The 18,294-nt window shown below is 37.0% G+C and overlaps 1 protein-coding gene across 1 annotated transcript in view; it reads left to right on the top strand.

Moving 5' to 3' along the window:
- Positions 1 to 18,294, top strand: part of LRP1B (LDL receptor related protein 1B) — a gene marked incomplete at its 5' end in the record, with an annotated part of 5,941,474 nt that overhangs the window by 1,750,885 nt on the left and 4,172,295 nt on the right. The window contains 2 exons of the mRNA XM_044073672.1: positions 1 to 123; positions 1,690 to 1,917. The exon at positions 1 to 123 is cut by the window's left edge and continues 9 nt beyond it. Of these exons, the coding sequence (XP_043929607.1) occupies positions 1 to 123; positions 1,690 to 1,917 (351 nt within the window). The remainder of the gene's footprint in view (positions 124 to 1,689; positions 1,918 to 18,294) is intronic.

Below are 18,294 nucleotides of genomic sequence, written 5' to 3'. Positions count from 1 at the left end.
CATGTGCAGCTAATAGTGGAAGGGGTCCATGCTCTCACCTGTGTCTTATTGGCCACAACAGATCTGCTGTCTGTGCTTGTCCACATCTTATGAAACTTGCTCCTCAAAGGAATTCCTGCTATGGTAAGTTAGTTTCAGGCAAGAAGAATTTATATTGCATTAATCTTATTTAACTACTGAAACTGCATAATCTCAGTGTTATTAAAACTGCATGATTTAACCACAATTTGACTTTCTATTTTTTTTTTACTGCAGTGTGTTTTTTTTTTCTTTTATAACATTTTGTTTTCATATTGTTTTCTTTCTTGCTGATTCCTTTCTTAGTCATCCTTCTACATTGGCATTGAAGGATAAAGCCCTGATCAGGATTCCATTGACCAGATTATGATTTAGGTTTAGCATCTACTGGAACAGGCTGGGAGGAAGAGGAATTACAAAGTATTGTTTGCTTTCCTCTTCCAGCAGAGGGTATTTGAGGATGTACTAGAGTCATGTCTACTTCATGAGCCCAGGTGGTGATATGAGGGTATGATAAGATAGTATTTTGATAAATGTGGATGACAATGGGGGATGCATAACCATACAGATGGCAATGTTTCTCTCACCTTTGCATGCCCACGAAGGTGACATCACCTAGCATGTCAGTAGCAGTAGGAGATAGGCCTTATAAGAAGAAATGTGCAAGCCATAAGATGATTGCCCTCACCTGATCTGTCCCACTCACAGTGTGTGGCTGCATGCTCCTCTTGTAAAGTACACGTAGGTAATGAGAACACCTAAATACAGGGCTTTCAAGGAAGGGAGACCCTCATAATGGTGGTCATAACATAAGGGGTGGCATTTAGAATAAGAAAATGAAGGTGCTAGCAGTGGCAGAATCTGGGGTGAGAGGTAGCAGATATAAAAAAGTCAAAACAGCAATAGTAAACAATGAAAGCACAATTCAGTAAATATACTATAATATAATACAGTACCTTATTTCTATTTACTTTTACTGTGATGACTGAGGAAGAGCAGAAGGAATAGATAAAATTATGTATGCACACTAAATGGAGATATTAAACGATATTTGCATTTTTCTGCAGGAACTGGCAAAAGTTATTTTTCTGTGTTCATCTCACTATATTAAATGCACTGTATAATAAAAGAAATAACACAATCATAGGAAGTAACATCTAACAGCACAGTATAGCTACTCTAATGTATTTTTATAGCACTGGTGCTTGAAGTTTACATTTAATCTGACAGAGTTGTAAAAAATGCTAAATTGGCTATGTCATGGCAAAGGTAAAGACCGATGACCACCTGTGTTCTGTGTGCCTCACTCTGAGAAAGGAATGTTTGGAGTTAAGTTGCCTGAATAATTTATTTTAATGAGCCTTTAAAAGATACACTAAACGTAAATTGCAGTGAGTAGTATTACTGACAATTTGATATTTCTTTAACAGTTGACAAATGCTTTACATGCTGGTTGTCAGACTGCCTTGATTATGCAGATGACATCCTGAAGTGGCAGCCATTCTCTCTGTCTAAATAAAATGTTTCACAGGCAGACACCTCTGTCACGAAATAAAAGAAATGGGAGTGAAAGCAGATGGCACATTATGTGATGGGAAATAGAGCTGGGGAATGACTCATTTTAAAGACTTTTTGTAGGAGTCGCTACTGACAACTTTATTTCTGTTACAGCAATGAAAAGATTTCTTCTATATGCAAGACATTCGGAGATCCGTGGCGTGGATATAAGCAACCCTTACTTTAACTTCATCACAGCGTTCACTGTTCCTGATGTCGATGAAGTGACTATAGTTGATTTTCATGCTGATAAAGAGCGCATCTATTGGGCTGATGTGAAAACCCAGACTATAAAACGTGCCTTCATTAATGGAACCAGCTTAGAAACTATCATCTCGGGAGGTAAACTGCACGTATTTTTTTTAGTTATTATTGAGATTACCAATCATATATATGATTTATAATCAACTTTGGAAATAAAGTAATTGTAATCAATCACATTACATCGATTTTACTACATCTAGGCAAGTAAAAAATGGTTAAATTGAGCATGAACCTGTTAACAGTTGACACTTATGTCCTCTGGGATGTTGGGCATAAACAAACTGATTATAAAATGTTTTTGAAAGTTTCATACATTTATTTGGACCCTCCTGTTAAATATACATGGAATGATCTGAAATACATGAATATATGTAGACACCCCTTTAGAACTCATATTATGCTACTCCACACTCATTCTCAGAGGGCATCTCTACTTTTGAAACTTACACAGAACTAAATTCATAAAGGCAGATAGAGTTTCACATGAAAATTCACAAAATACTACACAGTCAAAAAAGGGCCAAACATGTATTATAAATATATTCCTATAGAAAATGTACATTTGTTTTAGCCATCAAAAATTTTAATATTTGCATAGTTCCACTGCTCTGGTTTCAAGGCCCTGAAAATGACAAATCTACATTTCCATGTTAAACAAAAAAAAAGATTATCAGAGAAGGTAGTCTGTACTTCCTGACATGCAAACCCATATATAATTGTTTCACTAGCCTGTTTTCAGTGCTTTATTAAGCTGCAGATCATCCCTTCTGACCTGTGTAGTATAATTGTACACCCTCGGTATTTTCATTTTAACCCTGTGAACTATACCTTAGACATTCTTTTCTTTTCTTTCTTTTTTATTAATTGATTATTTTATTTTATTTTTTTTTTGTCCCTTAGTAACCAGGAAAGTCTTACTGGGTCAATGGCCCATTTTCAGCAGATGCTTAGGGAGAAAAGCTCCACAACGCATTCAAAACCATTTAACCAGTCGTTGAGTAATTATATACAATGGGAGAAAGACCTACTACAGATTAAATATATTACAATGATTTGGGGAGAAAGATTCCACAGAAACACACATAAAACTTTTTACAGTAGCTGAATGGTAATTATATACAAGTGGGGAATAATTCCACAACAGATAAAAACACAAAAAGGATTGAAAGACATTTACAGAAATATTAAGAATACAATGTAAGCTGAGGTGCCATCTGTGCAGAGTTTGCATGCCCTACCTGCAGTCACATGCATTTCCTCTGGGTGCTTCCATTTCCTCGCACATTCCAAAGCATGCTGTAAGGGAAATGGATGCTCTAAATTAACTGTAGGTGAGAGTGTGTATGTGAGTGAGTGGTGCGAATGAACTACCACAGCAGGGCTAGCCACCCGGTAGTGTAAACCTTGCCTCGAGATAATTGCCACTGCGGAAGTGACACCCTGACCCCATGTGCAAAATGGGAAAAGGGGTTGAGAATGGATGGATGGAATATGTACTGCAAGTAGCAAGACATACTGCAGAAATGGATATCCTCTGTTAAGCCTATGTCAATAACTAAGGACAGGTCAGAACAAACTTTCCAGTCAGGAACATGGTCATATGCATAGCAACAAATACTGCAGTGCATGATAGTCATTGAAACATAAAGTTGGGTAGTTACTACAGCAGATTAAGACTTTGAGCTATTAATGCACTGTTTCCTATAGTCCAGGGTACACGGTTTTATTCCTTCTACATTTAATTTGCTCACTGTGTGATTCTTATTAAATCATTTAATCAGACAGGTCACCCCTGTACTATAGCAGGTGCCCAGTGGGCTTACCTGGTTAAGAAATGTAAAAACTAAAAATTAAACCAAAGCAGACACATCCTAAGACAAATGAGAAAAGGACAGCAACATTCCAAATTTAAAACATAAATGCTTCATAAGCAGACCCTGCAGTAAATAAGACTTACTAACAGTGCATGTATCAGCTACTTGAAAGCAACATAGTCTTTTTATAGGGTAGCTAATCATGGGGTCTGTAGTTGAATTGCTGTCATCAAGTGTCTCACAGACTGAATGACTGACTGAAGACATTTTTTGAGTCCCAATAAAGCATTTTCACGGATTAGGGGGAATAACTGTAAATTGTGTTCAGTCTGTTTTCCTTTATTCTGTGACATTATAATCTGAAAACATACCCTTTGATCTCTGAACATTATAATTTGTAGCAATGACCATTAAATAATCATAGCAGAGGGTCAAAATGAGGAGAACTTTTTTATTTTGACAAACAAAGGACCGTGTATACTATATAAGACCGTAAGTTAAAAAGAATTGTTGTATAGGCTTATGTTATTTATTTAATAAGGCATGGTCCCATAAGCAAGTCTGACTTTATGAAGAAGGCTAAGTTTGAGGCCCAAAACCATAGCGCTATGCATAAATCATGGAAGTCGAGATGTATCAGATTCAGTACATGTAAATAACAGGAATGTAGTGAAGCTTGTCCCCTGCAAAAGTGCTTATTTCATGAATTCCTCAGCCTGTACCTACCAACTGCAGGTTTGCACCCCCACACCCTCTGCTAATTATATATTCTAACTCCAAGATTGAACAGTCTCTGGGGAAAGGGTATATTACCCTACACAGGAATGGTCAATCTCACATACCTTTTGGCCATCTGTTTAGTTAACCAAATTGTGTGAATTAACAGAGGTTGACCAAAGTACCAGAACACATATTTATCTACATCTATCTATATATTATATATATATATATATATATATATATATATATATATATATATATATATATATTTTTTTTTTCCCTTATAGAGTTGCATCTATACCATCAGAAAAGATGAAGATGTTGTCAAGACAAAGTTACCAGCCTGTTTATTCTGTTTTGGAATCTTCCTAAAGTGAAATCTAGAATGTGTCTGAAAGAGAATACTAATATGTACATAAACCATTTTTAAACTTGGAAGACGACGATGTAACCACCATGCTTTCTACATCGAGAATGCTGTTTGATTGAATTTACCAAATATGTCTGCGATGCATAAGATTTCCTTCCTCTAGCCATTAGGTTATTAACTTCCCAGAATGATTTGGTGAAATTCAACTAGTAGGTCTGTTTTTTTAGTAATAAAAAAACTTTGGCTATTTGACTGCTATCTTCACATCTCTGATATTGGTTGAGATTATAATTGCATATATGCAGGCTGTATGGTTCTCTTCCTGCTTTCACAAGCATGGTCTCTTTCCTGTAATTCCCCATTTATGTTCAGGCTTCTAGGTGGTTAGATATTTCTCTGTGGTACAATAGTTTGAGGACACATGGCTAATGTGAAACAGAGACATATGGCTGTTGCAAATTCACTGTGGGCACAAAGAAACATGAAGTACCACTCTTCCAGCTTCAGTAACCTAAGTGCCTGTGCAAAAGGGGAAGTAATGTGCACATTGTGTTTTGTGTACAGTACATGCTTATATAGCTATATCATGATGAAGTTTGCTACAACATGAATACATTCTGCATGCTACTGCTGCTGTACTCACACATATACTCCAATATGTGCTTTAAGTAATATTCCCCAGATAATGGCAATGGTACACACACACACACACACACACACACACACACACACACACACACACACACACACACACACACACACACACACACACACACACAAACACACACACACACACTCGCACCATTAATAAAGTCACTCTCCATTTTACACTGCGGTTTTACTTTGCATTTTCACTGACATGCTAACCAGGCATCATGCTGCTGATATCTCTAATACACCCAGCTGTCTCTTGATGCTGTGGAGGACATAGGCATATTTCTGCCATGAACTTGGTTATTAAAGCTCAGGGCATGTATTGCATGCTTCTCCATTTCTACAATAAATGGGATGCAGCCATATGTCTGGACTTAATTTCAGCTATGTGTCTACAGTCAAATATAGTACAGAGAAATGTCTCATCACCTAGAAGCGTGAACATCCCCCATTCAGGGAGGAGCTAATCCAGTGCTGTTTTTTCTCTTAAGTCATTGGCCTCTCAGTGGGAAAATTATTATTTTGTATAGAGATAAATATTCATAAAAATGAGACGTGGGTGGAGACCCATTATATTCATCTTACTTGTTTTCTCATTTTATGTTTTCAGCATCCATGAGTGGGATAGATTCAAATAAGTCATGGAAAGATCTTTCAGTGACATAATTTTATTTATTTATTTATTTATTTATTTATTGACATTTATTAACCAGGTTGGTCCAGCTGGGCTTGTGGCCCATCTTCAGTGGAGACCCGAGGAGAAAACCTCCAAAAAATGAATAGAGCTTTTTCAGGTTTAAATGACCACAGTAAATTAGCAGAACAGTGATTAATCAAAGTACTTCAAACTACTGCCAGTTTTCTGTATACACTGGTATGTAAGTGAAGACCACATACAGCAAGGGTCCTTCTACAGTGATAGAGAAAAATGCAATGTAGTCATAGACTAGAAAAGTGAAGTTATTAAGATTTCTAATTCTTTCAAGGGCTTTACAATTATTGCCCTTCACATTTATGTTGAAATGTTAAAGTAAAATAAAACTGTATTTGCAGTAATCCTGATGTTAGAAAATAAGTTCTTTTAATGGCACCAGAGGACAAGATGAGATTTCAGACTACCCCTACAAACTACCATTTGTGTCTTCTACCCTTATTTTTAGTAAAAGACAGACTTGTCACCTTTGGCATGGGACTCGTTTAAGGCTAACCTCGCTTTACCAAATAATCTCTGTCAAAAATACCCCATCTCCACTTTTCTCTGGCATGTATAGCTACAAATGTGATCTAATGATGGGATTTTTGTTTTGAAAAGCAAGTCACATTATTTACTGCACATCACTGATTACTAGTGGTCTGGTTTGCATAAATTCCTGAACATGTGAACTTTGATGAAAATCTTTTAAGTTCAGTGACTTTTAGTTGGGGATATGTGTACATCAAAAAACTGTGAATGCTCATGAGAGCAAATATTGACAAACAATCATTTTATACTGAACTCTAAAATGATCGAACATCATAAAAAACATACATATGTGTGTATATATATATATATATATATATATATATATATATATATACATATATATATGTATATATATATATATATATATATATATATATATATATATATACATATATATATATGTGTGTGTGTGTGTGTGTGTGTGTGTGTGTGTGTATATATATATATATATATATATATATATATATATATATATATATATCTACTTCAGAAGATCGAACATATTACAAGTTCGAACCAAATATGGCCAGGACCATATGTTCGAACTTGTAATAGTTCTAACACTGAAGGAAAAAAAGAAAAAACAAAAAAAAAAACAAAATTAAACTGCTGTAGCAGGAGGGCTATGCCCCCTGCATTGCCCCACACCTCCCTTACTTAAATATACCAACTCTGAGATCGCACTAAACTGCAGAAATGGGATATCTTCCCATTCCGCTCTGTACGTGGATCTCGTTCGGACTTTTAAATGTTCAAAGTTATGGTCTCGGCCATATCGTCTTCGAACATTTAAAAGTTTGGTCTACCGAAGTGGACCCATATATATATATATATATATATATATATATATATATATATATATAATATATATAATAATGTAACCACTCACCCTTGATAAGCAGCGTCCCCCACTTGCTCACTTATCTTTACAGTAACAAGGCCGCATACCGCTCACCTTCAGTTTATTGAATTACACCACCATTCAAATAAGCAGCTCTGCTTGCTTATTAACTTATCCATCAGAGCAACCATTCACTTTCCTTCCCAACTTATTGAATTGCACATCCAACACCAGAGGGGGAACAGAAGAGACCAAGTCTGCCCGTCTTCTCCGCTTTCCCAAACTGAAATAACCACAATCCCACTAATAGAAAAAGGAGAGGACAGGAGGTTAGCAAGTCCATGCCAAAAATGTGACTCATACCTCAGTTACACTTGACAAAACCCTCTAAGCCCCTCCCTACCCTTACCTCATTTCCTCCTAAACATCCCTCTATCCCATTTAACCCTATCCTCCCCATATCCTCTTAATTCCTACTAATCTATGAATCTAGCCCCACTTGAAGATGTCCAAGGACAAAATGGTCTGTTCCAAACCTCATTTGTCCTGGACCACTTCAATAAACACACAACACTGAATGACATTTGACGACCTTTATTACACTTCCATAAACATAATTGTTAACCAATCATTATAAATTCCAGCCAAAACATGACACAGGTGATGATAACATCCATGAAAGAATACAAAATAACCATAAGGGCAGTGTAACTACTCACCCTTAATAAGCAGCATCCCCCACTTGCTCACTTTTCTTTGCACTAACAAGGCAGTGTTACCCTGCTCACCTTCAATTTATTGAATTACACCACCATCCAAATAAGCAGCTCTGCTTTCGTATTAACTTATCCAACAGAGCAACCACTCACTTTCCTTCCCAACTTATTAAATTGCACATCCAACACCAGAGGTGAAACAGAAGAGGGCATGCCTATCCCTCTTCTGTGCCCACCAGCCTAACCAGGCTGTTGCCCCTCTCTCCAACCAAACTTACAGCAAACTAACCACCAGTAGGGTACTAGGTCAAACATCATTCAGTGTACCCATCCTCCCTAACCAAGCTGGATCGAAGTCATTACCTCGTAACCCTGTGCATAACTAACAGAAACAGCCAGGTACCTAACAACTGAAAAACAACCACTGACTTCTCACCTATGCTAATGTAACAAACCATGACCTCATCACCTATCATAACTACTGCCATGATGCAATTAGACCATACCACCCGACCACAGGAAGCCTCACAATGATACCAAGAGCCTTATCAGCCACTGAACCCACTAGTAATCCCACCTCCATTGAAGCCATGCCAAGGCAAATGCAGACCACCATGCCACATTACAACCCCATAGTACTGTCCAATGAAAATTTTCTTTTACTGTCCAATGAATGTAATACCCTTCTTAAATCTCTCCTAAATTCCATTTAATAAAATGCTACCATCACACCAAATGCCCATTATAAACAATAAAACACCTAAACCACCATCATGGCCGGTAGCAGTATGACCTCAAAACACCACCATCATGGCTGGCATCACCAACAGTAGACCAAGCCAGGTAAAATTAACCCACACAATATACCAACAAGCTATAGAATGCTGTATGCCACCAGGTCACACAATGTCTGTGACATGCTATTACCATCCAGAATATAGTGAATCAACCCAGCCCAGTCTATCCGAAAGTGCAGTAACTCAAAGCTAAATCCTCCCATCAAACTCCCATTCTAGCTCACAAGCATAACTGATGCCATGTAACTCGCTAATTCCCTACCCTTGATGTCTGCAATAACATCTGACTCATTCCAAAGAAGACCCCTGCTACCCAAAAAACAATATACAATTCCACAATGATGCTCCCAATGCAAGATCAAACAAGAAACAGACATTACCTTGTGCCTGTAAGGAAAAAAAACACAACAGACCAACAACTTTATGCTCGTTCCACTGCTGGCAACCTGTGACCTCCTGGCATACCGCTCTATCAGCCAAAAACCTTCCTCCCATTCTTTTCTCCCCTGTCAAGTCCACATTTCTTCAGTCCCCTAAGTAATACCAACTCTGCATGTCCCAATTTGCAATCAGAATGATCTGTAAAAGAAAAGGCTATAAATACTCCACACACGCATAAACCAAACTCTTAAAGACCATTATATACCACCGCAGACATATCTCATTTATCAACTGCGTAAAATGCAGACCCTACCAGATGCAAAGCACCCCTGAAAATTAAATGTCCTACCAAAGATCCCATAAAATTACCTCCCAACTCCTCTAGTAACAGTACAAAAGATACCCCCTGCAAAATAAAACAAGGTCTTATTTTATAGCTAAAATTATCCCTCTTTTGTACCAACAAAGTAGGTCTCACTGATGACTAGACAAAGAAAATTAAAACCAGCCACAATCCTACTGTACAGCCATTTACAAAAAAAAAAAAAAAAAAACAGAGATACAAATTCCCCCTACGGCTCCACCTATATGCCTGTAGGACAAGGACAACATTCACCCTAGCCCATTTTAACAACAAGCGACATGCACTGCACACTCTGGATTGTGAAAACTCACTTACCTGAATATGGCTAGGTTATGAAAAAACCTTAGAACCATAAGTCTGGAAAACACCCCCAAGTGCAGAATAAGAAACTTATCATCATACTGTTTACCACCTCTCAACCCAGCATCCCCCCACAGCCTACCCTATCTTCCAAATGAATTGCGGGACTCCATAACTTAACAACCCTAATCTACTGTTTGTACTCAGCCTCTCCCTTAAAGCTTTTCATTCATTCAGATACCTATGGAACTATGATGGAATTGAAACCTGGCATGCATCTACAAAGAAACCCAAGTATGCCTTGCTTATGCCTTTTATCTTCCCAGATGATGACAAAGAACCCAGCTCCAGAAATATCTCGAATGCACCCGCATGCCTGCAATGCTTCCTGAAACTTGATCTACAAATAACTGAGTAGAGTAGGATCACCTGAGACCTTATTGTACACCACTCAAGCCATCATAATATTCACCCAGCAAATCCATTACCTTTCATCTCTGCTTCCTTCAGGGCACTGACCTCTTCCCACCTGTGACCTCATTGGACCTCCTTCCTTCCAGCCATCACCCGAGTTCCCCTCATCACCTTCTGTCCTTTCACATCCTCCTCAGTCAGGGCATTGACAGTTGCTCACTCAGCAGTCCCTCATCTGTGACCTCATTGTACACCACCCAAGGGGACTGGGACATCCATTGATGCAGCCTTCATCCTCTTTCAAGTCCCCTTCGTTCAGGTCACCAGCCAATGCCCACTCCAGCTTCATACCTCTGCAATCTGCAAAAGAAAAAACAGTTAAGCCACTTGCCTTCACAAAATTGAACGAAGAGAAACCTGTATCCCTAACTCTTGTGACTTCTAAAATATTGTACTTTGAAAACCGAGGAATAACCTGTGTTACATCAGCATAAATCCCTAACATTGCTGTTAGAAACTGTCATCCCTGCACACTCCAGGCTGTAACGATTTACTATTACTTTGCCAAATAACCAACTCTTTCAAGAAAACCGATAAAATTTTAAGGCACCAAAATATTAGCAAGTTAACCAGTAGTATAGTCTTAAATGACATCCGTGCCTCCTAAAGCAAACTAGTGGTGATGTAATGTAGCTGAAGAGGGTACTTCCCACCCAAAATGCTTAAATGTTCTACAGCCAGGTCTCTTGTGTGGTCAACTGACCATGTAAGTAATCTTATCTGTTGTTGGTGTTGTTTTTCTTTCGGCTTTTCCTGGTTAGGGGTCGCCACAGCGGAACTCCGGTCTGCTAATGATTGGCAGTCGATTTTTATGGTGCTGAGGTGCCAGCCCAATGTCCAACCTTCAATGAAGGCACGTCCATTCATGCATGTCTTTCAAATGCCACTCGACCATGGGGAGAACATGCAGACTCCACACAGAAGGCGCTCCAGCCGTGAATCAAACGGGAGAACCTCTTGCTGTGAGGTGACAATGCTACCGCTGCACCACCGTGGCTTCATGTAAGTAATCTTATCTGTAATGATCCATAAACCGGATAAAGAAAAAATTTAATCAGTCCATACTTTTGCCAATACAGCAGACTGCCCGGGATAACGTTCTTGTCTACAATGAACTTATCTGCTCTACCATAGCTCTCACTTAAAGCAAAATATCCCTTTCCGCACATAGTTTTATTAGCTCAACAAATCCTCCTTAGCTATACAAACAAGTTGGACAAACAACTTACTTCATGAACACAAATTCATTAAAAAAAAAAAAGATGGTTTACCCACAACTAAAATGACAATCAAAAAGTAAAATGGTAAGACTAAGTCAAATTGCAAAATTATGGGAAATAACCACTGCAAAAGTTTATTTTATTTTTAAAGCACCACCTATCCTTGAGTTCCAGTACATTTCAATTTGCAATGAAAAAGGAAACAAGACTACCTTTAGGCTTTTAATTTTCTCTTACATTAAGGAATTTAAATTAAATCAACTTCTGTCATGAAGTAGCATGGTACCAGAAATGAATGCCCCCTCAAACTAATTAGCTTTCCCATTAAGCCAAATGCTCTTATGAGGCAAACAATTGCTAATGTAATAAACATGACCACTATGCATTTAAAGATCTCAGTCTCTACTTTATCTACCTAACCCAGATATGCCAGGAGCCTTGTTTAGTGCAATGCCATTACCTAATGATTATGGCTAAGTCCAAAGTACCCTGCGCTGTTCTTCCCTCTTGTCCCCCCCCCCCCTTGATTTTTTTTTTTTTTTTTTTTTTAAGTCAGCAGCAGTTTAATGCCCATTGCAGCAGAAAAAAGACTGAATTTTTACAGCTGGGTGAAGCACATTACACTCGCTGCCCTCAATAACAGTGCAAGTAGAACTCGAAGAACCATTCCTAAATGGATCCGCGTTTCTGCCCAGCAACAGCCCTTCTCTCGCATCCTCTCGCACCCTCCCCTATGATTGGTAGCAACTCACAACTCACAGCACATGTGCAGCAAGGAGTTATCATTCACAGGCACCTCGCAAAGCAAGCCTACCTGCCTGCCTAAGCAAATTAAAAGTTTGTGTCCACCAGGTTACAGAGTGAAATGCTTCCTGCAAACTGCCCATAAACTGAAACTTCCAAATAGTGTTGCAGTGCTACCTTTATAACGTACACTGTCTAACTCAACTGATCCTATCTGGGAATCTTCCCAGCAGAGGAATAGCTACTTCTCGATCTCTAACACCAATGACAAATACAGATGTCTACAAAACCCACCACAACACAGCAGACAGAGAAAAACCTTATCCTGACTGATGAAGCAAAGCACCACAATATGGATGATGAAAAAATCAGGGACCTGGATGCCCAAACTAAATGGGAGACCTAAAAGCCAAAACTGAGTCCATATCCACAAAATGGGGAACATTACCAATGAGATAAGGAAACAGTAGAATGGCCAATCAAGAAAACCTCACCAGAGACATTAAGAAAGGCCCTGAAACAATACTATACCACAACTAACAATCTCATATATGCCTGCCCACCAATAGCACGTTCAAACCATGCATCCATAACTACCACTCTCCCCCCCAAAAAAAATTGTTACACATAATCCACTTCCACCATTCCTACAAATATTAACCTGAGGCATACCTGCTCTAAAGGAACCCAAGGTCGTCATGGACACAAACCATGCAGTAGCAAGTCCAGCCCAAAAATGTGACTCCTACCTCAGTTACACTTGACAAAACTGTCTAAGCCCCTCCCTACCCTTACCTCATTTCCTACTAAACATCCCTCCATCCCATTTAACCCTATCCTTACTATATTCTCTTAATTCCTGCTAATCTATGTATCTAGCCCCACTTGAATATGTCCGAGGACAAAATGGTCTGTTCCAAACCTCATAAAACACATGGATCAAATAGACTGGTTTTCTCTGTTGTGGCACAGTGTAAAATCCCTGTGAAAGAGTTTGGAAGGGTACTGATGGTCTCTGTCTTGTTCTTTTTTCTGTCATTTTGATATGCTAAATACTGCAATGGGTATTATAGTGTGATTTACTGCTATAGAAATGCTTCTACTGTTCCTTATTTAAGAATGTTTTCTAGAATTTCAGTGTTCCACTTAGTGTGAAATATGTGTTAGTCTGAAGGCTAATAATGACTGAGGAATAAGAAGGAATCCTAGCTGATAAAATAAAAAAAAGGTTGGAGATTTCTGATGGCACGGTTTTGCCTGATGATCAGTTTTGTCTTGTTACTGATGGGATCCCATATAAATCAAGCTATTTTATAACTATAGTTAAGTGTTCATAGACAAGACTGCCCCTGCCTTTATGAAGTGAATGCTGAGAGTTTAAAGTAAGTAGTGTCATGTGAAAAGTGCATTAACTCTTCTGGAATAAACAAATAGATGCATTTTGGCCTATTAGATCTTGAGCAGAAATGAAAGAAAATTAGCCCATGGTAATCATTACTATTAAGAACATGTGTTAAATAAAGAAATTATATCCATAGAGCATGGTAAAGGGGCTCCAAGGAAGAAACTATAAGATAAAAAAGAATCAGTTGCAGTGAGGAATGAGGGGTATAGTCACTTGTAGACTGTAAGAATATTAAGACATGGATTTGAGGTATAAGTTAGAATTGGTCAAAGTGAAACAAAGTGTAAAATTCTCGAAGTACAGGCAGTTGTATAGAAAATGGGCAGTAGTTGTGATAGAGGATTTAAGGCAGAAGTTGTGAATGTAGAAGTCCTAGGTCATGTCTATGAAGGCAGTAAGCCATTTTGTGTGAAGTGAAAGGGAAAAGAAAATGTGGATTAGGCTGCAATTTTTTGTAAGTGCCAGAGCAATTGAAGGGTTGTGCAGATAATGAGACACCGTACAGCATTAGATGTTATTTTACTATTTTCTACAGGCTAGTGTTGAGTATTTAAGATATCTTGGTGGATAGCAAATCTGAAATTTTCAAATTTTAGATGTGCTAATAACAGAAAATGGGGAATTACCTTAAAATATAAAAAAAATAAATAAATAACAAGATAGATAGATAGACAGATAGATAGACAAACAAATAAATAACATTTACAGGTGCATTCACTTAAATGAGAGTAGTGGTATATTACAGAAGCCACTAAGCAAACCTAAGTGCTGATTAAAACCAAACCAGTTAATATAAAGCAACATGGTGAGAAATGATACCTGTTCATAAAAATAAGTGTTCAGCCTATAATTTAGATTGCTGCTGCCCGTAGTTAGAGGAGGCTTTTAATATTAAGATTCTCATTAATTCCAATAGTTGGTGACATTTAAATATAGAGCATCCACTACAGCTCTTTCTTTTGTATGCTTGTTTTTATTATCACCTCTTAAATCAAGAAAAATACAATCACAAAAAACTCTTGAGTTTTCGGAAGGCAGCCCAGCAAGAGGAATGCCCACAAAATGTATTTACTGTTGTATATTGTTAGCATTAACATCTTACAACTATTCTCTGTGAGAACTTGTGAGATGTTTTATTAACATAAAACACCTCTAAGATGTCACACTTAGTTACATATATCCTTCTCCTGTGGTTACCAACAAAATGCAAAATGGAGGAGGCACAGATTTTATTTAGGTGTTCAATGTCAACATGATTCTCTGAACATATGTTTGCAATATGTGTCAAAATATAACAAATGTATTTATTTTCTGAGTAGACTACTTAATTCTTATCGAAATATTTTCTAACAAAGTTTCTGTCAATACTCTTTTTTCAGAAAGCACAAAGTAATTACCAAAATTATTGAAACAAATGACATTAGTGTGATGCCTTAAAAAATCCTCCATTTTTTCTTTGAATTTAAGTTTGCAATCAGCACAGATGATTAAAGTTCTGAACTGTTAACAAGCTGCTTCCTGTGGTCAATGATTTGATCACCTGAACCCCCATTTGCCTAACTCTAAGCTAATCAGAGTTAAGTGTGAAAGATATTCATGAATCAGTGGTTTACTAATTTAAGAAATAAAAATAAATCAAGATTTATTGTTTGGTGAGCATTCAAATTCTGTATGCAGTCACCTTTAAATGCTTGCAACAGTGTTATTTTTCCTGAACAAATCTTGTGATGAACATAGATAAAATGTTCAATAAACATTTAAAAAGCATCCATCCTCCAATGAAACTGTGAACTCTATGATATATTTTCTCTTGCCTTCACACGTACATGCATATGCGTATAAATATATATATTGAAAGAATCAAAAATGGAACAGAAATGCCTGGGATTAGCAATGAAAAGTGTTAAATGAATAAAGTCAGCAATGACCAGATATGCTTTATAAATGCATAACAGGCAATAACTAGTTATTTTGCCTAGGTAGACAAAACAGTGCCTGATTACATAGAAAAAATATGTATTATGTTTTCTGCCTTTTTAATTTCTTCAAATATCTTGAAATTTTATTATGGTCACATTTGGTGGACCTCCCCCTTCTTAGTAGGGTCATAGTTTTTACAAAGAGCATGCTTCTTGAAAGCTACAATGCACCTAGAATTGCCTGTCTGTTAGTTAATCATACTTTGAAATTCGTTGCTCATTAGCCCAGCTTCTCATACTACGTTGGAACTATCTTGGTCTTCTTGTTTTATACTGTTTTAACTTCTGCTTTTATGTTATTTTACAATGCAATGCCTGTCTTTACACAAAGTACTTTAACCACTAGGTATAACTGTACCATGAATTAATGTTATTTTTGTCTTTTTTTTTCTTCAGTAATAGTAACTGGGTTTCTTGCTTTTCCTTTTCTATTCCTTGGTACCAGATAATCCAAATGGAAATCAGTGCTTCTTCTTTATTTGCAGTAATTGTTTGAAGTTTATGCTTCCAATGCTTTTTCGGCTACTTTTGTATTGCAATATATACGCAAATTAAAATATAACAGCCTTCCCACATTATTATGACTTTCAGTATACAGACTCTAAGGTATAAGTATAGCACACCCAGCAATAAGATGTTGGTTTCTTTCTTGTTATATATTGCAAAGTCTACATTTTTTACATCCATCACATTACTTATAGATTTTATGAAAAGGTTTGTGTGATCAAATATCTAGAGCAGTCATTATTAGTGTTTCTTGTTTTACTATATGCTATCCTCATCAAGCTATCCATGCAGCAGATATTGAATAATGTGTATATTCCAGAAGTTTTTTATACTTACCACTTTAATTCCCTGCTTTATAATTTTATTTTCATCTTGTCATAATCCTTATATTGTTTCTTTTTCTTTTCAATGCCTTCTGTCCCAATGAACTTTTGTGTGCTTTCTAGTTCTGGACTGTAAAACATACAAAAATTTATATTGCCTTCTTTTTTTCTCTACATTTTGAGAACCAACATATATGTAGCCCACTGCCTTGAGCTACTACTATTCATTTTGTATCTTCTGGTTTACGTTCAGCTTTAGCCATTCATGCGTTGACTCTTAATCAACATTGGTTTGCTCCAACAGTGCTCTATATTTTCCGCTGTAAATCTGGGATTTTCCATTTTCCTCCTTCTTTTGTTTTTGCCCTTTGGTCATAATATTTCTCTTCACTTCTTTTCTGTTTACTTGGTTAGGACTTTTTTATGCAACATAACATTACTGTGATTTTATGAGCTTTGATACAACATATTTATCCATCATCTTTCCAAGAATAAATAATTAATTATAACAAAAATATCATAAGACAATGTATTTCAATGTCTTTGTTGTATAAATGTAATGTTGATTTACAATTAAACATCCTTGTTTTCTAAACATGTCTGGCATTATTTTTGATATTGCTAGACCATCTCCTCAAATGAATGTTCCTATACCTTTGTCAGATGCAAGGATGCATTTTATTACAGTCTTCATTCTTGCTTCCTTTTCTCGCAGTAACTCTGTAAAATATGATTAGCTCATGCATGCCAAGCACATACTTAGATGGTCATAAGCCTACTACTTTGGTGATGACAAAACTGGTTCAACATATTGTTCATTAAGAATGCTTTCAGTTATGACCATTAATTAAAAACTGATACCCCAAATGGAGAATTCCTCAGAGTCTCTGATTGAAATAAAATACAACAAAGTGTGATGAGTATAATGAAAATGAAAGGGTCTATATTACATGATCGAAGCTTTAGTTAGTCGAATAACTAAAGCTCGATCACTAAATGCTGAAGTCCCAAAACCGTGAACTGCAGTTTCCACACAGGGAAACAATGCCGTTGTCCCAACTAAAAAAAAAAAAAACACAAATCAAGTGGGAGGCTTCACGACCCACACCCCCCAACTAAATATACCAACTCCGAGATCACTCCACATTGCAGAAAGGGCAAAATCCACATAGCCAAATGAATTGTTTCCCTCTGTGGAAACTGCCATTCACAGTTTTGGGACTTTGACTTTTATTGATCGAGCTTTAGGTATTCGACTACCTAAAGCTTTGGTCATGTAATATAGATCCAAAATGAAAAGCGGATTGTTTAATTTCTGTTAAAGAGAGAGAAAAAGAGAGAGGGACTATGGGGTAGAATCTTCAAGTAAGACAACAATCCAGGCAAATGACTGGGTTATGGCTGACAAGTTACAAGATAAAAGTCTACTTAAAATAAAACTCAAGAATACTATGGACATAATACAGTTTTTTAGACAAAAATCACATTTTTTTTGTAACTGGTACATATTTATTGGCTAAGAAGTTGAGAGAAAAATTACCTGGAAATTCCTGTTTCTATACAAAACTATCAGAATGTATGAGCATATAATCCTATACAATAA

The sequence above is a fragment of the Protopterus annectens genome, chromosome 6.part0 (assembly GCF_019279795.1).
Source record: "Protopterus annectens isolate FY-2018-M chromosome 6.part0, PAN1.0, whole genome shotgun sequence".
NCBI lineage: Eukaryota > Metazoa > Chordata > Ceratodontiformes > Protopteridae > Protopterus > Protopterus annectens.
Note: the sequence above shows the minus strand (reverse complement) of the source record. Positions and strands in the feature narration are given on the sequence as shown.